The sequence below is a fragment of the Ictalurus furcatus genome, chromosome 11 (genome assembly GCF_023375685.1).
Source record: "Ictalurus furcatus strain D&B chromosome 11, Billie_1.0, whole genome shotgun sequence".
In the NCBI taxonomy this organism is placed as follows: Eukaryota; Metazoa; Chordata; class Actinopteri; order Siluriformes; family Ictaluridae; genus Ictalurus; species Ictalurus furcatus.
The window spans coordinates 28,514,736-28,541,695 of NC_071265.1; the positions used below are offsets into that span (position 1 = coordinate 28,514,736).

General features: G+C 40.2%; 1 protein-coding gene across 2 annotated transcripts in view; it reads left to right on the forward strand.

Annotated features, from left to right (window-relative positions):
- Nucleotides 1–2,513: 2,513 nt before the first annotated feature.
- The window catches only part of LOC128614673 (pre-B-cell leukemia transcription factor 1), an 84,979-nt gene continuing 60,532 nt past the window's right edge, over nt 2,514–26,960 (forward strand). Inside the window, exons 1-2 of one of the 2 annotated variants that reach the window (XM_053636216.1) lie at nt 2,514–4,556; nt 6,027–6,100. In XM_053636216.1, coding sequence (XP_053492191.1) covers nt 4,369–4,556; nt 6,027–6,100 — 262 coding nt within the window. In that variant the 5' untranslated portion in view covers nt 2,514–4,368. The remainder of the gene's footprint in view (nt 4,557–6,026; nt 6,101–26,960) is intronic. The other variant, XM_053636215.1, reaches the window with a different exon arrangement.

Sequence of the window (26,960 nt, forward strand, 5' to 3'; positions counted from 1 at the left end):
AGATCCTAAACTTACAGCAGGTATTCTTCTAATACTGAACTACTCTTCAGGCTAATAAGCAAGTTAGTGCCTTGCAAATTATCCACTGATCAGCCATAACATTAAAACCACCTGCCTCATTGTGTAGGTCCTCCTTGTGCTGCCAAAACAGCTCAGACCCATCAAGCCATGGACTCCACAAGATCTCTGAAGGTGATCTGGCACGAAGACGTTAGCAGCAGATCCATTAAGTCCTGTAAGTTGCGAGTTGGGGCCTCCGTGGATGGGACCTCTTTGTCCAGCATGTCCCACAGATGTTCGATCGGACTGAGATCTGGGGAATCTCAAGGCAAAATCAACACCTTGAACTCTTCGTGATGATCCTGAAACCATTTCTGAACAATTTTTGCAGTGTGGCAGGGCGCATCATCCTGCTGAAAGAGGCCATTGTCATTAGGGAATACCATTGGTGTACTTGGTCTGCAACAATGTTTAGGCAGGTGATAAAATTACGTGTCAAAGTAACATCCACATGAATGTCAGGACCCAAGGTTTCCCTGCAGAACATTGCCCAGAGCATCACACTGCCTCAGAGGGTTTGCCTTCATCCCATAGTGCATCCTGGTGCCACTTCCAGGTAAGCAATGCACACTCACCCGGCCGTTCACATGATGTAAAAGAAAATGTGATTCATCAGACCAGGCCGCCTTCTTCCATTGCTCCATGGTCCAGTTCTGATGCTCATGTGCCCATTGTAGGTGCTTTCGGCAGTAGACAGGGGGTCAGCATGGGTACTCTGACCCATCTGCAGCCCAAAAAGGAGCAAGCTGTGATGCACTTTGTGTTCTGACACCTTTCTATCATAGCCAGCATGAACTTTTTCATCAGTTTTTGCCACAGTATCTCTTCTGTGTGATCGGACCAGACGAGCTAGCCTTCACTCCCCATGCGTATCAGTGTGCCGTGGGCAGTGATGACCCTGTTGCCAGTTTACTGCTTGTCCTTCCTTGTATCACATTCAGTAGGTACTAACCATTGCATACTGGGAACACGACACAAGACCTGTCGTTTTGTAGACCCAGTCGATCACCTGCTACCTGCTGTACTATGGCATGTTTTTGCATTGACTGACATAATCGAATTTGCCACATTATTAGTTTATATAGTTAATAAACTGATAAATCAATGTATTTTAAATGTACTATTAAGTAAATGAGTGTTTATGTGGTATACGGTTGCAATAAAACTATCTTGGCCAATCTAGCTAATCTTAGTGGGACTCACCTAAATAAATAAATGACTAGGGTTTCATCAATAATGAATTCTGAGTACAATAATTGTACAACACAACATCACACTTTTAGTACAGTGCATCATTGTATCTGCTTACATGGTCCTATTTATTTTCAGAAATACCATATTACAGTGCAGCAACAGTGCAAGGGTTATTCTGCTAGCAGACTTGCTAAGAGAGGACCAAAATGTTGTAGAAATTTGGCAACACAAGGTTCAAAGTCCCTCATGTGCATTTAAAAAAAAAGGAAAAAAGCCTTAGAAAATGAAAGAAGACTGAAGATTGAAAAAAATATCACCTGTGCCCACTGTAGCCTCACACTGTGATTCTTGACTTACAGGAGTGGAGCTTGATGTGGTCTTCTTCTCTTGTGGCCCATCTGCCTTAAGGTTTGACATTGTGTGCATGTTGAGGTGCTTTTCTGCTCACCATTGTTGTAAAGAGTGGCTATTTGAGTTATCATAGCTTTCCTGTTAGCTCAAGCCAGTTTGGCCATTCTTCTCTGACCTCACACATGAACAAAGTGTCTCTACCTGCAGAACTGACACCCACTGAATGGTTTGTTTTGGGTTTTTTTCCACACTATTCTGTGTAAATTTTAGATATGTTGTCACATTAACTGAGGTCAGATTTCCTCCCCAATCTGATGGTTGAAATAAACATTAATGTAAGCTCTTGTCCTGTATCTGCATGAGTTTACGCATTGCACTGATGCCACATTGATTGGATAATTGCATGAATGAGCTGGAGAACAGATGTTCCTACTAAAGTGGTCAGTGAGTATACAACTTTACTCAGTGTTGCAGTTTGCATTACATTTTTATTGAGCCCAGTAACTTTAGCTCTTTTTGGTTCTTTTTACTTAGATTTACTAAATAATAACTAACTAACTAACTAACTAACTAACTAACTAACTAAATAAATAAATAATCAAACAAACAATCAAATAAATAAATAGAAGATCCTGTTTTAAAATTTATACTATTCATTTGTAATACAGTATAATTCTTAATCATTTTCTACACATAGCCATTTCTGATTTCTTCATTATGGTATATTGTCACACAGCTACTGTATACTCTCAAACCCTAAAAAAAGGTCTGACAATAATGCAATTATTAAATCATTATATATATATATATATATATATATATATCTTTAGGACCTAATTTCAAGTTTAAAAATAAACCAGTTGTTCATTCTTCAGTCTTCAGTCTATGCTACAGACATCTTTCAGTCATGCATGCTGAGTTGAGACTATCTGTGTGGGTGTGCGTGCTTTGCCCCTTTACTGTAGCCCCCCATGGCAGGAAGAGCGGAATGGAGGACTTGGTGGGCCTGAAGGGCACTTTTCAGCCTGGACACACACACACATACACACACACACACTTGCCTGCACACTATGGGTCATCGGCTTACATCAGGGTGAGGCAAGCAAACGCAGCCAAGCGTAGGCCTCCAACATACCTGGAAAAAATAATACACATTGCACTGAGCACCAGAATAAAACCACAATCTCACGGACCATGTAGCAGGCTGTACAAAATGGGTTTGTGTGGAGTTAGACTGCATTCATAAGGTTTGATGCCTGGAATTATATAGGAGTGCCTTGAAATATAATGCTATCCTAATGTAGGGCTGCACAATTCACAAATACTGTATGCAATTGAATTTTTTATTTTTTAATAAGAATTAAAGCACACTCACTTAGCAGCAACTTAAATGAATGAAGGAGTAAATCTGTTGTTTTGAAAGGACTTTATCCTCCATTGTAGAATCAATGTGCTACTTGGCATTGGGCTGGAAATGTAATGGTGTCTTGGAGAGAAAAAAGAGGATTTCACTGATATCCAATTAGCTGGGTTGGTGTCATATGGCAGACAAAGACAAGAGCTGATATGATTGCATGCATAAAATCCAATAACTCTCTTTTGTTTTATATTTATAATGCCAATTAATACAGTTTTAAAATTACATTGTTTCCTTCTAGCTATCTATTGTGTAACCGGTGATACAAATTATACGGGTAATATGCAGGCTATGGCCATCCTTGGTTGTTGTTTTTTTTGTTTTGTTTTGTTTTTTGCTTTCTTTCTTTTTTTTTATTTAATAATTTTTGCTTTAAATCACTTTGAATGAGGGTCATGTCATAAAAATTAAAGCTGCCAACTTAGGAAGTAGGAAGTATTTGTACTTGATATTAAAAAACACATTGTGCGATTATGCTGAAATGTATATGCTTTATATGGTTATTTCCAGATATTTGTTTTGGAAAGGCACTTGGTCTAAATTCAGTAACTTCATGAATAGGGAAAGGAGACAAACTCCACCTTGATAATAACATGCTTTGCTGTCAGTTATGTCTTATATGATGCCCTGCTGTTTTTAATGAAAATGCACTTGTACTGCTGATAAAAAAAAAATATTGTCTACTTTGTTAGAAGTAGACTATCAAATTTTGAATGTTAGGTATTTCGGTGTTTTTAAAAAGCATGTTCAGAAAAGCTACATGTTTTGATAGAAATAAGTGAACCAGAATTCCAGCATGTGAATGCAACATTGGTGAGTGTAGCATCAGGAAGAGCAGTAAATAGTAAGCTCGTTCCCGCGTCTTAACGTCTCCTCTCAGCGCCATGATTGACGTTCGAAGAGAAGCACCTGAGGAGGAGCTACTGGTCAGAACCAACCAATCGTGTAAGACGGGCGGAAGTTGGTGGTTCTGATCCTTCCAATCAGCTTGCGCGGGCGGGGTTTATGCTCCATAGTCGGTCTTTGCGCTGTTAACGTGTAACAAAAGCGAGAGGATGGACCGAATTGAGAGCGGCTGCTTGTAAGAGTGTTCAGTTCACATCTCACCCACTGTGATTAACCGGAGCGCGCGGTGAGACAGCTTTCAATTTACACACGCGCTGCAATTCACAGCTGAAGTCCAAACCGGCTAGTAGAGTTCAGCTTGTATTTCATAGAGTCCAGAGGCAAGCTTGTACTCCTGTGTGTGTGTGTGTGTGTGTGTGTGTGTTCACCGCTGACCGGGCGCGCGAGACAGACTGAGACGTGAGGTTTAGCCGAAGCTGCAGGGAGAGGAAGCGGCAGATATGGACGAGCAGCCGCGGATGATGCACTCTCACGCCGGGGTGGGGATGGCAGGGCACCCCGGCCTGCCTCAGCACATGCAGGAGGGAACCGGAGGAGCCGACGGCGACGGCAGAAAGCAGGACATCGGAGACATTTTACAACAAATCATGACCATTACAGACCAAAGTCTGGACGAAGCGCAGGCCAGGTAAGCTGTCAAAACACACACACACACACACACACACACACACACACACACACACACACACACACAGACGCTCAGTATCACTGTGAGTGGACTCTAACAGTTATGTCGCATTAAATAGTTTTCTTATTAAGTCGCATTAAATATGGAGCCCATAAATTAAGCGCATTATTATTATAATTATTATTATAATTATTATTATTATTATTATTATTATTTGTATTATTTATATTACCATTACTAAGTCTTATTATTAACCGCAATAATAATAATAATAATAACTTCATAAAAATGTGTGGGTTTGAACTCTGTTTTCTTTTTCTTTTTTCTTCTTTTTCTTTTTTTTTTTTTTAATTGTGACCTGAATTGTAGCGGTTTCTTACTGTTTGTCATTTTTATTTGAATTTAGAAAGCTCAACTGTGTGCTGTATTTTATAGACAGTCCCAATAGCCACACAATAAAAACAATTTAATTTTGTTTTCATTTGAAAATTATAAAAGTTCAAAATAAATCCAACTTTTCTATGATAATGTAAAAATAATAATAAAAAGTGAACCTGATGGTCACTTAATTTATTAAAAAAAATACACTTTATAATTATTTTAGTTAGGTGAGTCGACTGTTACCGGGACAGTGATTAATACAGGTCAACGTTACGAAGCTCCAAAGTTTGTTTGTTTGGTTTTTAAAATATATTTACAATTTACATTGTTACTGAGTATAATTGTTTTAATAATCCTTGTCGCTATTTATTGAAATAATAATAATAATAATAATAATAATAATAGTGATAATAAAATAGCCCACAAGCTCACCAGTATACAAAATGTATCTGTACAATAACTTCATGTTTATTAAAGAGCTAGCTAAGCCTTTAGCAGCTATTAACAAAGCTTTCCCGGTTACCATGACGACTGGCCGTTGAACGCGGCTACATCCAAAACCGCACTGTAGTACTATAGCTAAATAGTGTATATATAAGTAGTTTACTGTAGTTACCACAGGTAGTGGACTCTTCTGACAGGCCACTTAGTGCGGCAGTATGCGGTTTGGGACTTGTCCATGCTACACGGCTTTAGCATGTAGAAAGGAGGAGACCATGGCGTGTGGGATAATTCATCAATTTAGGATAATCTTTTTTATTATTATTTTAAACAATAATCGTTAATAGGCCTACTGTTAAATTAAGATGAACACCAACATTACAATAAGCTAATAATAATAACATAATAATGATAATAATGATAATAATACTAACGGTAACTTATTTCTATCGTGACTTCTTTTAACGAATTATTACGAATCTAAAAATGTTCGCGGCTGCTGTAAATAGTTAATGAAAGTAAAAAAGCGTGAAATATTCTCAGCAGTGTCTGATCACACACAGGCCATGGCGTCTTCATCAAGCACACAAGGCGGGAAAATCACAGCGCGAGCTTCTGTTCACGCGAACATTTTACCTTTTGTTTTAGGAAGCACGCGCTGAACTGTCACAGGATGAAGCCCGCGCTCTTTAACGTTCTGTGTGAAATAAAAGAGAAAACAGGTCAGTCATGTTTTATATCTTTTTTCTTTTTGTAATGAATCCTCATTTAGCCTATATTTTAAAGAGGTCAGGTTTAACACACTCTATTATCCTGTGTGTGTATGTGTGTGTGTGTGTGTGTATATATATATATATATATATATATATATATATATATATATACATACACACACACACACACACACATATATATATATATATATATATATATATATATATATATATATATATGTATATATACGTGTATATATATATATAATATGTACACATACATACACATACATGTTTGGATATGTGTCCTCGGTTTAGTGTTTTTAAATAAATTTCTAATGAAAGACTAACTAAGACTAACAACTAATGAAAGATATTTAATATTAATATTAGTATTATAATGTGACTGAAGAAAAAGGCCTACACCATCATGGAGGCATAACTTAAGTTTTGCACTAATGGATATGAACTGAAGGAAAACACAGGAAAAGGCTTGGTTCTCGATTGAGTCATTTAATGTTTCTTTCTACAAGTGAGAAGTCTTATTAAGCGTCTAGCCCCCACTCAGTTAAAGTGAAGTCTTCCTCGCTTTCTTTCTTTTTCCTATTTTCAGTCCAACAACTGCTGTGTTCAAGCTTAGCTCATTTATCCTTTAGCCCAGTGGTTTTCAATCCTGCTCCTGGGGACCCACAGCGCTGCACATTTTGTATGTCTCTCATATCTGATACACTCAGCTCAGTTCATGACTCTCTCTCCTAACGAGCTGATGATCTGAATCAGATGTGTTAAATAAAGGAGACATACAGAATGTGCAAAGCGCTGGGTCCCCAGGACCAGGATTGAAAGCCACTACAGGCTTTAAGCCTATATTTAATGGTCTGCTTATTTGCGTCTTCCAGCTGAAAATGTCTCTCCGTATGCAGACGGCTTTGTATCTAAACGTGTATCTCTGTTTATAATGCAGCGACTGCCCACTTGTAGATAGTAAACACTTTGTTTGATTTGTCTTGGTAGCCATCGCTCTTGCAGCTGAAAATGTCTCCTTGTGTACAGATGTTTCTGCCTTACTGCTCTGTTAATGTCTCTTTTACTCTCCGCTGTCTCCCTTATCAATTTTTTTTTTTTACATTCTGGCTTTAAGAGCTGCAGAGGCAAGTTGAGCAGAAACGTGGCGGAAAATTTGCCCTGCATGATTTTAAGTGTTTAATGATTAGGCTAAATTACCAGGTGCCAGGTTTCCTCAGTGTGTGCGTGTGTGTCAGTGTGTGTGTGTGTGTGTGTGTGTGTGTGTGTGTGGGTTTAAACACTCAAGGAATTAATTTGTGACGTACCCATTTGGTCATATCCATGCTCCTAGTCCTTCTTGCTGACAACATAAAATGACACGTGTGACCTGAACCTCGTATCAGATAGACTTCAGATTTGCAAGCTCTTTTTATTTTCACATCTGGAGAGACGGAAGAGTGCTGAATTTGCGCCTGAGACTCCATCACAGAAAAGGCTCAGGCATTTTTCACAGTTATTAGTGCGTGAAATAAAACGGATGGAGATATCTAAAGGAGATATCTCTCTCTGAACGCTCTCTCCCGGCCAGATAGCTCCAGCGTGAGCGCCATCGTTTATTCAGCTTCCTCGGCTGCAGTGCTGCCCTGGCGTGGCGTTTGCACTGAAGTCAAACGCCCCTGTTGCCTTTCCCTTTTTCCCTGTCTGTGTTGTTTTGCAGCAGCAGGGGGGACGTAGCTATGCACAGAGTTTTTCACTCCCTCCTCGGGTTCATTCAGAGTTCGAGCTCAGGGTGACATGGACCTATTCCAGACAAGCTCACTCTGTCTTTCTCCCTTAAGCTCACCTTCCCATTCCGAGCAGTGCTGCTACGGCTCACAGGTCAAAGCTAGAACCCAAGACTGTAAGACAGCGCAGGTATACACTGTTCTCGCTGAGTGATGGGGCTTTAAGAAGGTTTAGATTTGAGGTGTATTTGTTTGGCTCTCTTGCTGGAGAGCTCTCTTGGCGTGTGTGTTTAGTTTGGACAAAAAAAAAAAAAACCCTGTAGGGGAATCCCACGGCCGTCCTCGCTCCTCCCCGCTTCTCAACGGAGATTAGGCTGAGCAAAATATTTAGCTCCAACCTTGTCTACTTTAAGACTGTAGGAGGGGAAAAAAGTGAAGTGTCTGCATTTCTTACACAAGCTTCCTCGAGTGTTGAAATCTATATGATCCAGCTGTTTGAGGTTTTGGTGTTTATTAATGCAGCACGTTAGCGCCGTGATTTACAAGGAGTGAAGAGTTTCAGAAGCGTGCTCTAGCTCAACGGCTGGCTCTGCTCGAGCAGTTTGAAAACGCTGGAGTTGAAAAGAGTTTATAATTATTTTCAAAGTAGTTTTATATTGTGGTTTATGATATTGTTTTGTTTTTTTTTAATTACATTTCCAAAAAAAAAAGTTTCTCAGTCTGAGTGATAGTCCTGTCCTCCATTTTTGACAAACGTACATTTTCAATCTTCATCTGGTGAAGAAAATAGCCTTCGTCAAGAAGGACACATGTGTTGCCTACAAAAACTAGAAGTATTATATTATACTATTATTATACATATTAGGAAAATGTTTTCTAGTATTGTGTTACAATGTTTTCACACTCTCCTGATGGTGTTGTTTTTACATTTGTCCAAACTAAGGAAGCAGTAGTCTTTACGGCACGTCCGAAACAGGGGAGGTTTTATATTGAGAGTACATATGCGATGCGGTGTGTGTTGAATATTGTGGCATGTTGTGAGATCACTGGCATATCACTACAGTGAGTTGATGTTATGTTTGGATGTTTAAATTTCAGTATGATTCAAGTCTTCACATAGAGCAGTGCAACACACAAACAGCTCTCAAAACCATAGTAAAAAAAAAAAGAAAACAATCTGAAGTATTTCCAAGTTTCAACTCTCTTATTCGAATCAGGACGAGACTGATGAACGTCAGGAGAAACACAGTGTTGTTCGTTTTACCGTAGCACAGTATGTGAATGTGTTACCACCAAACTGTTTTGGCATTATGTCCAGGTTGCACAGTGACATTTTACAACTGATTATTTAGCGAATGTTTCAGATATATTTGGCATTTCTGCATATGCAGATATAGAACAAATGGACTGATTAATAAAGGCCGCTTTTAGTCACAGTATACTCGAATGATCGAGTTTAATGAACGATACTGAATGTATCTAGAAGATAAGCAGGTTTAAAACCGTGTGTTTTCCTCTACTTATGCTAGAAGGATCAAACATGGTACGGTGTTTACACTGCTTGTTTTTGGTTGGGTAATGATGGCATTGTTAGAGGAATTATTAATAGGAATTGTTTATTTATTTCTAGCACATGCATGACTAAGCACAGTTAGCATTCATTTTAATGAAATTGATTGTGGTACAGTTATGGTGATTTGGTTATTTATTATTATTATTATTATTATTATTATTAAAATTTTTTTATATATAACTGTAGCTCTATACATTATAAAAGTTTATACGTTCTAAAACAGCAGTATAGAGTTGCAGCATGCTTGTATTTTATAATATAAATCAATTTTAACATTAGAGGTGACAGACTCCAGTGACGAAGGCTATGGCACTGCCGATTTTTACAATCAACCTCAATTAGCTCATCAGATAATTACCGACTCCTTCATGGGCTGAGTTTGGTGTGTCACAGGAAGGAAGCCACAAATCTCTGTGGAGCTTTAGTCCTCCAGGCCCTGAGTTTGACACTCCTGCTTTACATTCTAACCCAGCAAGGACGTTTACCTCATAGTGATCAATAGTGGCTCATTGTTTAAGCAGCGTGCTGTTTTATTTTTTATTTATTTATTTTTTCTGTGTACATAAGTGTGTATAAACAGTGAGTTTGACTGGTCGTGCTGTTCACATCACCGTGTCTTCATGGTATCTGTCATCTACTCAAACCTTTTATATTTGGTTTCTGTGCTCTTTTATCAGTTAAAATGACTGTTATGTCAGTTTTAGTATATTATAGTTTGTGCTACAACTCTTCAACCTACTGCCAATACTATATAGAACTGTACTGAGGTATTAATGTTGAATCCAAGCAGGTAACGGTAAAGTAGTCATGCGCATAAGTCTAACAGTTCTTCTGTGAAGGAGTTCATAAACGTACAGCGAAGCAGCCTTTAAAATGTTACTGTGTCATTTTTTTTTAATTACTTTGCACCAGAGATAGTTACTATCTATTTTCCAGCTGCAGATCCTGGGCAGGAAAAAGATAAATAATGAAGGCGCAAACGAAATAGCATTAAATCACTCCATTATAATGACAATCTGAACTCTGAGCAGATAATCAGCTCTTACCACCCACTTTTACCTCTCAACACACACACACACACACACACACACACACACACACACACGTACACACTCACGTACACACATACAGAATGAATGTGATGTGCTCATGTATTTCTGGATTTCTGAAATGGTTTTTGGTACACAGGAATGGTTTGTAAGCTTGTGTACTGTGTGTGTTTAACACAGTATATTTAGTGACAACAATAACACCATAATATAAATGATAACATGGTCTTTTTGCCATGGTTAATGAAAGTATTTTGTATCATAAGTAAGATAATTGAGGGATTATCTTACTTGTGATATGAAATACAAGCATGAATGAGCTGAAATACTGTATGCTTTGTGCTTTTGTGATTTACATTTTTAAACAGTTTATACAGAACGATTAAGTATTAATACAAACAATGTCTTTGTAATCCAAGATAGGAAATGTATTTCTGGCAGAACATTGTTGCTCTGTCTCATTTGTTATTTGTTGGAATTCACCGTGTGTGTGTGTGTGTGTGTGTGTGTGTGTGTGTGTGTGTGTTTCAAGCTCAATCGGTGTGATAGTAGACGCCTGCAGGGGAGTGTATGCATGGTCTGAGGGCACGACCTGATCTTATGACCTACACTTTGTTTTTCTATTCTTACTGACTTCGTATACTGATAGAAGCAGGATTATTATTTTTTTTAGTCGGATTTTTTTTCCCTCTCTTCACTTTTGACACTCTTCTCTTTTGAACCCAGAGTGCATGTTCATTCCTCACATATTTTCACTCTCAACTCAGGGAACAGAGTGCTGTTTCACACACAGCTTCTCAATCTGTGTTCTTGTGCACACAGCTTCATACTCCGTGCATTACTTTCCTATAGTGTGTTTGTTACTATTATTCTTATTAATGCTGGTTATGGACTGCAGTATTGGTAATATGAGGCGGGGCAAATTTATTTGTGTAGCAAATTTTTATATTCGCACAATTGAAGTCAGTGTACTTTATATAGACATTACATTTTGATCATGGTTCATATCATGATAATGTGTTACATGTAGAAAAAATGATAAAAATGCAGATGGGTCATGAATTAAAGGAAAACCCGGTGGGAGATTTTGAACTAGACAGCGTTATCCACCACCATCATCATCATCATCAAAACTGAGTGAATATCTTGTGGAAGAGTGATGGTCCATTCCTGCAGACTTGTAGAATGGATGCTGTTCTGGAGGCTCATTATGGCTCGGTATGTAACGAAGACACTTTTTCCTTATTTAAAATGTGTAAATGTCATTGTCACTCATCTGTACATTTTACAGCCCTCTTTTTGGCTTGTTTTTTGTCATAACAGACCTACTACATTGGACTGTTCAAAAATGAATGGAAAGATACACATTTATTTAGCACTGAATTCACTGAACCATATTCAAATAGAAGAAGAAACTGAATAACATGTCACTTTTAAAATAAGCTATTAAAACTCTGGATTAGTGCCAAACACACAGTGAAACAGTACTGCAAGCTTTAGATCACAGCTATGAATATGTGAAATGACTCTATTTACTTTTCTTTTGTTTTCATGATTATATAGATTATATATGATTTCATATTATACAGTGCATTTCTGTCATTCATGTGTATATCTATTTCTGTAGTTTTGTTGTTCTTGTACTCTAAGCATCAAACCCAGAGAGCTGCAAATCATAGCGTATAAAGGTGATAGACTGGTGTCCCAGTCAGAGTTTACTGCCAGTGTTTCTGTGATAAGGACCCTGACCTCGGTAAAGCGTTTACTAATGAATGAAATATTGATTGCTTGAACCTTATAGCGAATTCTGTGGCTATGGTATAAAAAGTTATTTCCCTAGCCCCATTATTTTAAATGCATTCAATACAGATACAGTACATTGATGTTCTGAAAGCCATGTTAGATGGCAGTTGTTGTCTTACTGACTCATACACATAATTTCATTTTAATTTTAGTAAGGAAGCGGAAGAAAGAGAAAGGTCAGCTGGTAAACTCTGCTGAAAACAATGGCCGTGCCTTGTCAGAGTACCTCCAGTCCCAGGAGCTTTGACGGCTTTCCAAAAATACAGCCCCAACTCCACCTCTCTCTCTCGCTCTCTCTCTCTCTCTCTCACTCTCTTGCTCTCACACGCAGACTTTAACACCACTCACAAACTCTTTCGTTACTCCACATGACGCACTGCAATAACATAACCCAGGCTTGCACTTGAAAGGAAAAAGTGCAAATGATCTTTGTTGTGTGTGTGTGTGTGTGTGTGTGTGTGTGTGTGTGATTTTTCGGGTTTTGTTTCTTCTGACACTTAGAAACTAGTCTCAGAGGAACAAATGCTTGGATCTCCAGGCACTTACGGATGGTGTCAAGGCGTGCGGTTGCCTAACGTCATACGCATGCCGCTCCGTGACACTGCCTTGAACCTCGGCTAAGAAAAAAACAAACAGGAGAACGGCAAGAGTTGAGTAGCACTCGCACGCCGCTCCTGGCGTACATAAATAAACAGGATACAAATAGTTTCTTGAGTTCCAGTTTCACTTCACACGCTTTCCTAATTTTATGTTTTCCCCTTTCATAAATGGAGCCATTATGGAAACTGTTAAAGCACTCAGTGACTTTTTCATTTTCCCTTCCCGTTTTTCTCCACTGAGCGACGTTTGAAAACGAATTACGTACTAAATCAATTCATTCTCCTCTTCTTTCTCCAACATGGAGTTTCTCATAGCATCGTAATCAGTAAAGTCCTGTCCTCAGGTTTCTGGAAATCGGACTTGTAAACAAACGCGGACCGAGAAAGATTGGAAATGAAAAGGAGCTGTAAACATTTTACATTTGTTATAAATCTAAATCTTATAAACCTGCGTCAAACCACAACAGTCCTCCTGCATCCAGCTCGAGACAGACTGGCCTGCCGCGTGATCCCCCCCCCCCGCCCCGCCCCCCCACACACCTCTTCTCTCAACAAAGAGCCTGTTTTCCAGCAGCGTGTGTTTGACCAGCGTAAGGTTTCACGCCCTTGGGGAACGACCCATTTATAAGAGAGAGCTGTGGGGTGATGTAATGTTATTTTTTGAAGGGTGAGAATGGGGTGAGGAGAGAGGGCGACGGAGGAATATTTGACAAGGCTGAAACGAGCCAGAGATCTGATTACCACGAGACTGTGCTGCGTTTTGCACAGCGTTAAAGGTGACAGTAGTCATAGTATACGGTTACTGCTGTATAGCTCATTACAGCTGGAGTAAATCATTTTAGCCAGGCCTCTCAGTCAGCACCATTCACTTCATGGGAACCAGGGCGCACGCTGAAATAAAATACACCACGCAATTTCATCACAGTGGTTTTAAACAGTGACCACTAACGTGTGGTTGACACCGTGCCAAGGAAAAGAACAAAAAAAAAAACCCGAAGAGCAAGGTGTTCTTCTGCTTTAAAATACAAGCCAGGTTGAGAAGGACAAAAACATGGATTCATACATCTAAAACTATTAGGTGCACAGTTATAAAAAGCAAATCTTTTTTCCGAGCGGAACGTCCCCGGCAGTACGTGTGAGGCCGAAGAGAAGAAATACGGGCCGTGATGTGAAACTGTTGAACAAGAACCACACAGTTGCTGAATTTCACTGTATGTATCTTTACAAACAGTACATTCTAGAAGAGCAGAAAAATGATTATCCTTAATCGCTCATATCCTGAAAATGCATGTGAAAATATCATGTCCTTCTAACCAAGCAGCAAAAGCGAAACAGCCGGCCTAATGATTTGATCCTCTCTCTAAAATAAAACCTCCTCACGTCACTGTGTGACGAGAGCCAGAGAGCCACGGCACTGTAAACTGGCACTTCACATGCCGTCAACACACACACACACACACACACACACACACACACAAATACACACGCATGTACACAAATATGGCCTGTTGGTAATATGTAGGGCTTTTGTCTTTCTTCACTCCATCCTCCACCAGAGCGAGCGAGAAAGTGAGAGATGGGCATCACAGCTGTTTCCTCAGCCACACGGGCTAATTATCCTCCGAGCGGAAACGCTAAAACCTAATTCTGCGCATAATAGACACACAGACACACACATACAGTACACACACACACACACTCACACATCATTGTATAATTGTAACAAGTGTATTTTTTTTTGTGCAAGCATGGCTTTTCCAGCGTTTGTATCTAAAACGCGATTAAGGCGAGCAGCAATCGTGGAGATGGATGTCAAGAGAGGCGGCGCTCGCATTTAGCATGTTTAGTATTGTTATCTCGGAGCATACACCAGAGCGCAATCGCATTACCTTATGAATTATGCAAATTGTCAGCGGCCTAATTGAGACGTGTTAATCATATTAAGAAGCTTAATTGCCAAAATTCAGCCCCGATGCAATTTGGTAATTAACTATGACATCGAGTTTTCACTGCGATTGATTGAGAGCTCTTGGATGAAGCTGTCTACGTGTGCAAGTGTGTGTGTGTGTTGGCATGAGAGGAAGAAAGCTGCTGGTCAGAGCCTCTTGCATCCTGCGCTTGCATCCTGAGCTTACATGAACCGAGCATTTTCCTTTGATTCTATTAGAATATATGGCATTTTAATATTTATAGAAATAGATATGCATCATATATAGAGATGAAACTGGCTGAAACTGGTATCAGTGGCTGGCTGGGTTCCTTATCAGCTCTAGCAGTCAATGCTGCCTCCATATTAGCTGAAAGCACAGCGTTCAGCACATCACACGCGCACAGTGGAGATGTTATCACTCGGCTCTGCTTTCCTTTTTCATAAAGCTTTTTTTAACCAGCCACGTGGGTAAGAAGCTCAGCGTTCCAGCTTTCAGCCCCCCGCATCCTTAATGCGCTACACGTTTAATCGAATCTTCAAATTTGTAGCACGTTAAACCGGTGCTCTCTCTTACGAATGCGGTTGCCATACCAACCCCCGTAGGAGTTCATTTTCTTTAATGTGAGATTCGGAATCTCATTTCCTCTCCTCCCTCTCGCTGCTGCTGTGAGCCACCGATGGGCCTACCAAACCCTCAAACACACACACACACACACACACACACACACATATACACACATATACAGAGAGAGAGAGAGAGACGCAGTAGGGGAGCAGAGTGAGAGAAAGAGAAGGAGAGGCCTCTCTCCACGTAGTGGAAATGACACAAATTAATATACACAACTTAAACCAGACCAAGATTAATGGCCACCTTTCGCTGCAGCTTAGTCCTTCCGTCACTCGCCGGCTGCTCGTCGGACAAAATCAACACTAATCAACATTTATTCCACTTTCGCCCTGGGCTCTTAGGAGTCTGCCAGGACTGTTCCCCCCCCCTCCATTCCTCCATCCTGCCATCCCTCCATCCCTCCACCTCGCCACGCTTTTCACCTCTCATCCACCTCGTCCATACATCACCGTACTCCCTGTCTCCCTCTCACCACGCTCTCCCTTCAGGCCACATTACAGCTATGATAGATTTTCTCTTTTCATTTGCATCCGATATTTAACGTCATAAAACGTTCGCTCTGACATGTCCCCCCCCCCTTCTCTCTCTCACTCCATCTCCTTTCGATCACTTTCCTGTCTTTTTCATTTTTCCTCCTTTTCACAATCTTTCTCTCTCCTTCAGCCCTGTACTCTTCCTCTCTTTCTCATTGTTTCTTGGACTCTTCCTTTACTTTCTTTCTGTCTCTCCTTCTTTGTGTGTGTGTGCGTGTCTATGCCATTCTTATCATTTTAGTGTTACTCTATAATATTGTGATTAATTATCGACAATCATTGTGATCTGGAAATGTAATATCTGTATGTGTCTAGTTATCGACAGCGCATTGTGTTAAGCAGCATGATATCCGAGATAAGTTTCTTTGTTCTTGTGAGTGTGCGTGTATGAGTGTGTAGTCCCTTTATGATAACTGTTCACTACAATGCACAAGGCTCCACATTACTGCCACCTGAAACAGAGAAATAATAGAGTCACTCTGCAGCTGCTTTAATGATTCCCTCTGATTATCATCGCATACTCTCTCTCTCTCTCTCTATCTCTGACACAGACACACACACACACACACACACACACACACACACACACACACACTTTGACCCAAAGCTATTATTCTGTGAAGCTTACTCGAATGCATTGAAGAACCAGATGTTGGGAGCATATCAACAGATCCAGATGTGATGTCTGCCCTCTAAGTACATGTGGCAAGACTGCCTAGTAGAATGTTTGTTTCTTATCACAACTGTTTGAGAATAAGGCTTGACTTATGGCAAAAATACCTTATTATTATTATTGTTGTTGTTGTTGTTGTTGTTGTTGTTATTATTTAATAATAATTTTAAAAGATAATATTAATAATAATAATGCGAGTAATGGGCACATGTTATAGAAATACGTCCAATACTCAAATGTATTGGGATGAAGCGTCTTGCCGTCTTAATCGTCCTATTGCACAGACTAGATTTTCCTTGCTGTGCTCATTATGCAAAAAACATGGCTAGTTGATCATGAGATTTTCCCCTAAAGAATCTTTCTCAACCCCTCTTTCTCTGTCTTTCACCCCCTCCCTCTTTCGCACTCTCTCTCTCTCGTGCGTGCTCTCTCTCTCTCTCTCTCTCTCTCTCTCTCTCCATTTCTTTCTCTTAAGGATTTGCCCGTCTATGCAAATCGCTCATAATTAGACATGTTAATATATGGCGGTAATAAGCCGCTGTCTCTCATTATGTCTGCCTGTCTCCCTGTTGTGTTGAGGGGGAAAATGTTCCTGAGGAATAACATTACCTATCGCTCAGCCGTCTCAGAGTGCGCCGCGTAAACACACTGCTAAATAGGTTATGGCGTTACGACTTGACTTATTGATACAGCAGCCACTGATCCATCTTTTCTTTGTCTATACAATCCCGATATCAGAGTTCTGAATATTGGCAGTTGCAGATTCAGTAGTGGCTTCCTCCCACTTTAATAACTACAGAACCGGTTATTATTTAGCTGTAGTAATTGGAGAGGTTTATAGGGTGTTGGTGTGAGGTCGCACAGTTTGCCGTTGTTCTCTTTCTGCTAATGATGAGCTTAAGACAGAAATAATGATCCTCAGTGAGCTACTTGAGTTTGCATTTACAAAGAAAATTGCCAGTCAATATTACACACATTTAAAAAATATATATATTGCAGGCTTCTGTGATTTCATTGTTTTAAAGATATACTGTATCATTTAAATAATAATTAATAACACACATGGAATAAAAAACCCCTCTTTCAAATAAGGAGCCTTAGCAGAGAGACTTTACCTAGCAGAGAGGACATCAGTGCTGTCCACATATATCTGCGTAATGATAGACAGAGAAGATTTTTAAAGTGCCCTTGATAACAATATTGTTTTATATTGTAGAACCGATTATAAGCAAACGTGTAATGGATATTAAAAACAAATAGGATGTTTTAAAAAAGATGGCGGCTACTGCTGCCATGTCATCGGAGACTAGTTTTGTGACTTTCTGCTGTGGTGAGCTTCTACCAAAACTGACACCAATTAACGGCCTGCCTAGCTCTGCGAGAGTCCCATCGCAGGTGCGCGTGTGTGTGCATGCGTGTGTGCTTGCGTGTGTGTGTGTGTGTGTGTCTTAAAATAGCCCCTCAGCACACGGCATCAGTGGCAGGGGAACATTTTTTCGAGGAAGTGTGCAGAGCCTCGTGCCCCCCTCGAAAGGAAGCAAATGTTCTGGAGCAGAAGAGTGCATCGCTTTTGGCCCATGTCCCGATACACACACACACACACACACACACACACAAACACACACACACAAACACAAGTGTTGTAGCCCAGGAGAAACGGAACTGCAAATGTAGGCTCGAATGAACATACATCAGAACAGTGCAATAAATTTTAACCAACACCAAACATATATATATATATATGTTTATATACACCAATCACAACAAATCTGCAGACAGGACTGATCACGATTAGTGCAAATGAAAGAACCAATGCAACTAGAGGGGATGTAGGACTTAAAGGGACATTGGATAGAATTCAAGCTCTAACAGGTGCAAAGTGACATACAATAGCAAAGTGCATTTCTCCCATACATGAAGCCCCGCCTCCCAGAATCTATGATGGCATCCAAAGTTTATCCTTATTTGTTAGGGAACTAGCTAACCTTCCATCTGCTAGCTAACTGAATTCTGCTAACTGTGTTCTGCTCCAGGTCTCTTTCACACCTTAACAGACATAACTCTAAGAAAGAATCTTAAGTGCAATATTCCAGTAAGGAGTAAAACACAACTGGGCTGTGCTATTATAGGAAAATAATCCACATTGGGTTGGTGTGATATGGATGGCCAGATCCAGAGTGTTTTTCTTTCACCTCCTGAAGTATTTGATTTCTCTTATTTCACAGCAGATTGCCAACAATAGTGTATTAGAGAGAGAGAGAGAGAGAGAGAGAGAGAGAGTACAGTCAGAGCTGTTTTGTTGTAGAAAATTAATCACACCTTCAGATTTGAGAAGTCAACCACACTGTGGTATAAGACACAACAATGTCCTGATTATCCATCCATCCATTCATTTTCTGTACTGCTTATCCTTACTGGGTCGCGGTGAACCTGGAGCCTATCCCAGGAGGCATGAGGCACAAGGTGGGGTGTCTTGATTATTATTATTATTATTATTATTATTATTATTATTATTATAACCAAGGTTACTTAGTTTTCTTTGTTTACTTAACCTTTAGTTTACCCAGGCAAGCATACTTATAAGAACCAATATTTATTAAGGGCATAAGGCATTTAAGGGGGAAGGAGGTTTGCAAATTGTAAAAATTAGCATTGTGAAATTTATGTAGATTTATAAAATCCGATTATTGATTTGCAGTTGACCAAGTAATGAGTCATCAGTACAATGAGTTTTGACAGGAAAAAACCTCCATAGTAGTAACGATAAAATCCTGTCTGTACAGAGCACTAGCTTTGTTCTCTCCAGCGCATGCTCAGCAGTTGAGCAGCGATCATCCTGTCGAATGCTGGCAGTGCTGCAGCAGCGGGAACAGGTGCTTCTTGTTTGGGAAGGTCACTTCAGGACTCTGCTGTTGGAAAGGTTATGATCTGAGGCAGTGTGCTGACATCAAACACTGCCAAGTTAAGCCACACACACCTACCCACACACACACACACACACACACTCTTATTTTGACCCCATTTTATGTCATGTACAGTAGATATGGAGTCACTTTCATAGATAATCATAGAGTTGCACTATATGATTATCAGGATTTCATGTCAGAGTTCAGGTTTTCTTTTTTCTTTTGGATCTCTTTCTCCCTCTTCATTTTCATCTATTTCTCTTGCTCAGTCTTTCCCTCTCTATGTTTTCTTTTCTATATACAGTATCTCTCTTCCTCCCTCTTTTCTAGTTCTCGGTCTCTCAGGCTGGTAAAGATGGAATGGCATTTTTATGACCAGTGGCCTGAAATGCAGGCATGAGTCATGTGGATAAGAGTCCACACACACACACACATACCTCCCGACACGCAACATACTACGTTCATAAGCAGCTCCAGCAGATGTGATCTCACCTGCTGTGTGGAAACAAATGTGGATTTAGCCTAAAGACTAATAAATGAGATTTTAAAAAGCTAAGAATAAGAACGTATGCTTATTTTATTGCATCCCCACTTGTGTTTCATGTAGCTCTCAGGGATAAAAGGCGAAAGCCGAGCATGCCAATAGACACGTTCCAGTAATTGGTATATAATACACTGCGATGTTCAAACTCGCACAATTTTGTTCGAGTGAATCTGTCACTATTCCTATATTCTATGTGAGAAAACTTAGACAGCACGTGTGTTCATGAGAGAACAAAGGCAACACGAGGACAGCTGTCTTCCAAGGGTCCTTATTTCCGACAAATCTACAGGAGCATGTGTCCTTCTGTCTCTCTTTCCCATAATTCGGTTAAATCCCAAATGAGATGCCACCGAGGTTCATTTACAATTAAAATGTTGGCCAATGCAAACAGATACTAGTATTTTATATATATATATATATATATATATATATATATATATATATATATATATATATATATAAATACAATATAGCAAGTGTAATAAAATGCTAGGCATTTATTGACATGAAAATGTAATATCAGCACAAGCCTACTCGTGGCTTTGGCCTCCGGCGCATCATTTTCCCTGAGATGCCAAACGGTATTCATAATGAAAATGCCATTCGACGGCACTGTCAGCATCTCCTCGTCACAGTTTCATCAGCCCGCTGCTGTGCATCTAATTGTTTTTTTTTCTCTCTCCCCACTCAGACTAGACTGCCTGATAACTCCATATTCTGACAGAAGGCAAGAGATAAAGCGAGGTTAAGAGTTTGGAGGATAACGTAACCTTGATAAAACACTTGTCTCAATGACGCTGATCTTCTCCATCCATCTTCAGCCGTCATGAAGTATGCAAATGGGGCGTCGGCGAGAGCTAAAACACCACCGCGGTTAAATGGGCCATTTCAAATGCTTTGCGCATCACACTGACAACCACATTTCCCCCTCACGATTGTGCCACTACGCTGCTCTTCCTCCCTCTTCTCCTCCGTCTTCTTTTATTTACACCTTTCTCCTGTTCATCCTGCTCCATCCTTCAGCATTTTTACTTTCCCCCCTCAGCCTGCTTCACAAATTAGAGATATACAGCCTGGTGTCAGGACGGCTCCTCATAAAATATTAACAGCGTGTAGAGAGTTTTGTGTCGCTTCATTCCTCTTCATTTTTTAACTCCGTCAGCACAAGCCGTGGCACAGTTATTTGTGTATGCTCATCTGTTTTAATACCCGGTTTATACAAGGCCATGCTCACCGGCTATCTCTCCACTTATTCACTTTGGGGCTTTCTCAACGCACATATTTTAAGCTATAGTTTTAGACCCAGAGGTTAAAAAAAATGGTATGGACAAACCCATTCCGCAAATCACGTATCATTATTATTTATTCATGCATTTCATAAATGTTCTCTTTTACTTACTCGAGGACTTAATGTAAAGCCTTTCTCCTTTACATACTCCTTTACAGTCCAGTGATAACCAGTATATAACCATAACCGTAAACATATACTCTGTATAAGCTCTTCAATATAAAATAATCCATCATTCCCAGTGCTAGCCAGAGGAGGATGATCTGTCTCTGCTGAGTTAGCTGCATCACACATCTGTAAAGCTGTTTTTTTTTTTTATTATTACAAAAAGCACTATTAAAATGCAGTTTTATTTAAAAAGGCATGTTATGTCAAAATGATTAACAAGCAAGGACGACTTCAATCTAAGTTTAAGGGCTTTGCTCACAACCTCAGGAGTGGCTCTCAGGCAGTCCTGGATTTCATTTTGGCTGGGAGTTATAAGCTTCGCTTAGATATTAGCAACATTAGCATCATAGCTCTAGTATAAAGCTAAAGAAGCAAACATGTTTTAGCTGACATTTGGGCTAGGGGGAGTTGTGTAACTTTTAGCTAAACTATTTTAAACATTCCATTGTTTACCCTCATTTGTTCTAATTGACATTTCTGTGCATGACTGTGAGAAGGTTATCTGTAGTTTTTTTTGGTCCAGTATGTTCATTTTGATCCATTGCTCAGAATGAATGATCATGATAAGTAAAATGAATACACACATATTCCAGCCCAGTGATTAACATGTCTGACAAGATATTATATATAATGATGCAGCCAGTAACATGTGCTGACAGCGTGTAGGAGAAGCGTGAGATGGCTGAAAGGCATCTTCCAGAGATGATTGATTTTACATCTCTTTATCTGTCTGGCTCACGATGCCTCCCAAAGTAGTTGACGCCAGTGGGCGGGGATTCATCCTGAACTTTCTTTTCATTGGATCATGGATTATTGAAATCTGCCATTAAATTTGTTTTCACCCCAATTTAATCATATCCTGATCGACTCTTTGCATAAGGAAGGTGAAAGCTATGCTGCTTTCCTTTGCGTCTTTTCAAACTGCTACTAATACGATGCCATAAGGCTGTTGAACTTGGACCAGAGCCTATCCTGGAAACATTGGGCATGAGGTGGGAATACACACGTATTCACACCTAGGGACAATTTATAGAAGCCAAATCACGTACCAGCATGATGGGAGGAAACGGGAGAACCCAGGCAAAACCCACAGGGAAAATTGGAAGAACTCCAAAGAGGCAGTAACCTGAGGTCATGATCAGCCCTGCACCACTTTTCCACCCGACGTGGTGCACAGGTATAAATCAGAGTAAACCATATTTAATGTCTGTTGTTAAACTATGTTCTGTCAGTTACCTATTAGTTGGACCCTGCCACTGCCACTGCAGTGATATAAGGCATGTAATATCATTATTTCTTTTTTAAAAAGGAGGTTATATTCAGAAAAGCACGATACTGGGTTGTATGCTAATCATATCATTAATTTATTCCTGTTCCACCAATACCCACGCTTCCTTCAACTTCCCTATAGCAGGTTGAGACTTTTCTCCGACTAGAATCCCCTTAAGACTGAGGGGAATTAGGGCTGCGCTTAAGTGGGTGGAGAGGAGCGGCATACTGACAGAATGTTTATTAATCAGCTCTGACACGTTTGATTGTTATTCATTTTCACTGACATGTCCCATTGTGTTGATTGTCCCTCCGTTGCCCATCTAGTGACAGACGGCAGAAACCGAAACGGCATAGAGCAGACGAATGTTTATGATCTATGGTGGAAAATACACATGTTATATGGCTAAATGCTGACAGGAGCGTTTGATCGACAGTAGACCAGTGCAGCCTCTTGCTCTGTGATCAATCACGGCTCATCTACAAACCAGCATGAGCAGTAAATCACGAGGATGCTCTCTTTTTTTCTTTCTTTTTTTTTTTGGAGATTCACTTCTGTAGAAATGACTTGGCTGTGTTTGCATGCTGGGGATCCAAAAACAACAAAACAACATTCCCACCCTCATTCTTCACTAGAAAACAAACCATGCACAATTACAATTACAAAGGTTTTGCATGCAGTAACACCACAGTGGAAGAAAATCACAGTAAACAGTGGTGGATGAGTTAATGAGCTGAATCCTCCCAGCTCGTTCCTCCTCTCCCGTGTGCTAATGATGTAGCCACGCTCAGGTAACTGTCAGCACGCCGTGATTAATTAAAGTCGAAACTAGGCCAATTTGTCACATTCTTCCATGTGGTCAGAGAGAGAGAGAGAGAGAGAGAGAGAGAGAGAGGTGTTTATTGGTGTCTCCTCTTTTGTCCTTTCAGCCACACTCTTTGTGTCACTCCCATTTCAGAAGGGCTCACTTGATATGACAAAGGTGTCACTAATACCAATTATAGAAAGCTACAATTCTGATAATATTGGCCCATCTAATTTTATTTGATAAAAAATTCCATCAGTTCAGAAAATCACATACAGGTCAAGTGATGCTGTCTTCTGTGTCCCATGTATTCTCTTTGTAATGATCATCACTGAGAAAAATTATATAGAATTCTTTGCTATAAAATGTAAAGCAACGGTCTAGGTCAGTCATTCTCAAATTGGGGTGGGTAGAAATGACTTCACAGTTCAAGGGGTTTCTGGATGCAAAAAGATTCCCCCTGATCGAGGTAAGGTGTGGTACATTGCTACGTAGTGAACAAAGCAGGAGAGCTACAGTTTTATCAGGAGTTCCGCTAGAGATCTGTTTGTCAGCAATGATATTGCCAAACCAGGCCCACTCAATGACAAGGACAGGTTCTCGAGTGATCCTCTCACTCTCAAATCCATGTAGTCATCCAAGCAGATGGCCGTCACCAATTCTTCTTCATGTTTAAGGTTGAGACCTTTAGAAAGAAGTGGTCTCCACTAGACAGTGTTCCAGAGACACAAGGGCTCACTTTGTGTGATCAGTCTCTGGCAAAAGATGTTAATAAGGCGAGTGTTACTTCTAGAGGTGTGTATTTCTGTTTCAGTTTTTATAATGACACAAGCACATTTTGATATGCGCTCAGTGATCTGATGTATAAAGATAAGCAATGATTCAATACTATACAGCGTTGTAGAGCTGTTTTAATGAGATGTCATACAGTGTGATCAATATTATGCAAAATAGCTTTGAGCCCATCATTGTAATAAAGCTATTCTGTTTCACTTTTTTTCCTCCCCTCCTTGTCGTAATTGTGAAAGAGTTGAACCCTGCTTGTACGTGTGTATTTTTGCATATAAATAAAGAAGTCCATCTTGCCAAAATCCATCTTGCCAACATCCAAGTAATTTCTGTCTGCACTTCCCTGCTGTTCTACCTGCCAGCGGGTGAAGCTTTTACACTGCAAAGTGACACAAAATAGCATGAGCCAAAGGACTAATGCAAACCCCCATCCAGAACTCACGTCTCTCTTTTCACTTTTCCATTTCGCCCCCCTCACCACACGTCCTTTTAGCGGCCAGTCCAATTGATCTGTGGTGATCCGGAAAAGGATCGCTCTATATTTAATGTCTTTCTGTGCTGCCGTTTCAATGGAGGCAATTTGACGTTAATAATTTAATTGCAAACGTGTTTCTGGACAGCATTATAATGGATAGATTTTTTTTTTTGTTTTGTTTCCTGAACGACGAGTGATACACTCAGCCACACTCGCACGTGCACAGTCTAATTTCTCTTTATAATATGCACGCAGCGCGGCTCCTGCCGCTGATCTTTCAGGGTCTCGAGGTCCTTGGGCCGAACTTTCGCTGTCCCTTCAGCGCGAGCCGTCAGAGCTGACAGTTCTCATGTTTATTTCATTGTGTGTGTGTGTGTGTGTGTGTGTGTGTGTGTGTGTGTGTGTGTGTCTGGGCCGTCTCGTTTTCCCTCCAGCCCGCGATGTCATTAACGGCGGGAGAGAGGAGCCTGCAGTGGCGCGCCTAATGAATTCCACTGCGGCTTTCTCTCTCCCCACCTCGTTACCCTGGCTCAGGGTGTCAAATTAAAACGGCTGGAGAAAAGAAGGTGGGATGGCGGTTGAGGAGAGAGTGTGCACTTGGTAGGGGGAAGTGGTGAGAGAGGGTGCTGTAATGGTTATGAGGTCTTGTGGTCAATAATGAAATCTGATAGTCAATAATTAATGTTCACCTGTTATTTATTATTTACTTCTGTTCGTATAGGTGGTAATTGGGCATGCAATGTTTATATTGGGGTTTTTTTTAAAGCCTATTTTATAAAATGGTATTGTTAAAAATAAAAACAGGTCTTTGTGTTAGCTTTCACTTTTTTTCATTAACAAGCAGTTTAACAACAACAACAACAACAACAACAACAACGAGAGAGAACAGGATGTAACTCAGCCTTAGAGACCGTAATTTTGCAAGGCCATTCTTACAATTTTCATGGCCACAGGAAAAAAAGAAAGCTCGTTTCTGATTGGCTGGCATGTGTCTGTCATGTTGTTTTCTTACATGTGTACACCTGTAACTGGCAACGAGCATAAACAACAGTCTAGGATGAGCCCATATGTATGATTCTCTATCAACTTTGTCATCACATCACTAAAAGACAATAAGAAAAATAATGAATACCGTATTCATGCAGCATATAATGCTTTACATGTGACAGTGTACGTCATTGTTTTAATTAAAAGCTTTAATATCACCGAGGTAGGTATAAGGAAGTAAATCATATACAAAGCCTTCATTTGCTTAAACAAAGGTAAACTAACGTCTGTACCATTATGAGAAAATACCTCCACTTCATGGCAGTGCTCATTTGTTATTCGCCGATATCGGCATGTTTTGTCGGACGTTGCCTATCACAAGGATGACTTGCATGCTTTGTGCATACTTTCAATTATTAATCAGCATCACCTTCATTTTCTGTATTTTTCACCCCAGTCTTTCTCGCTTCCATGATCAGAAATCGTGCTACACCAAGGGTGAACATGGGATAGAGTTGCACAATAGGAATTTGTCCGTCTCACAGAACCTCTCCTCAACTCCCGCTTTTTCTTAGACTCCGCGGCTTTTAGCATTGCCCTGCTAATTGCTGTTTGCAGTGATTTAGATGTCACTGAGGGAAGCGTGACGAGGGTGGACGTGTTATTGAGTTGTGCACCAAGAAAAGCTTCACTGCAGTCTGTACTTGACGAGCGAGAGAAAGAAAACAAAACAAAAACACTGCAAAGGCATCCGGTGATTTTGGGTAGCAGCTAGCGCTGCTAAGCCTCACTGTAGCACTGGCGTGAGCTGCTGTTATTAATCATTTGCTCTTTATTCTAGTGGATGGTTTTCAGTGCAATTGTATTCCAGTCAAATGTTGTTCTTGTGATTTAGGCCAGCAGTTAAAGAAACACTTACACTTTTGCTAGCGTACAGTGCATGCAAGGCTAACAATCCAGCGTGCAAGTGTGTCCCTGTAGACCTGATACTGAAACGGCCTGTGTATCTCTTTCTCATTTTCTCTCTCTCTCTCTCTCTCTTGCTGACAGCGCTGGCAGATGGAAAATGGTGTCAATCAATTCGTCTGAGCTGTGTGCCTCCTTGGGGAGGAGTGTGTT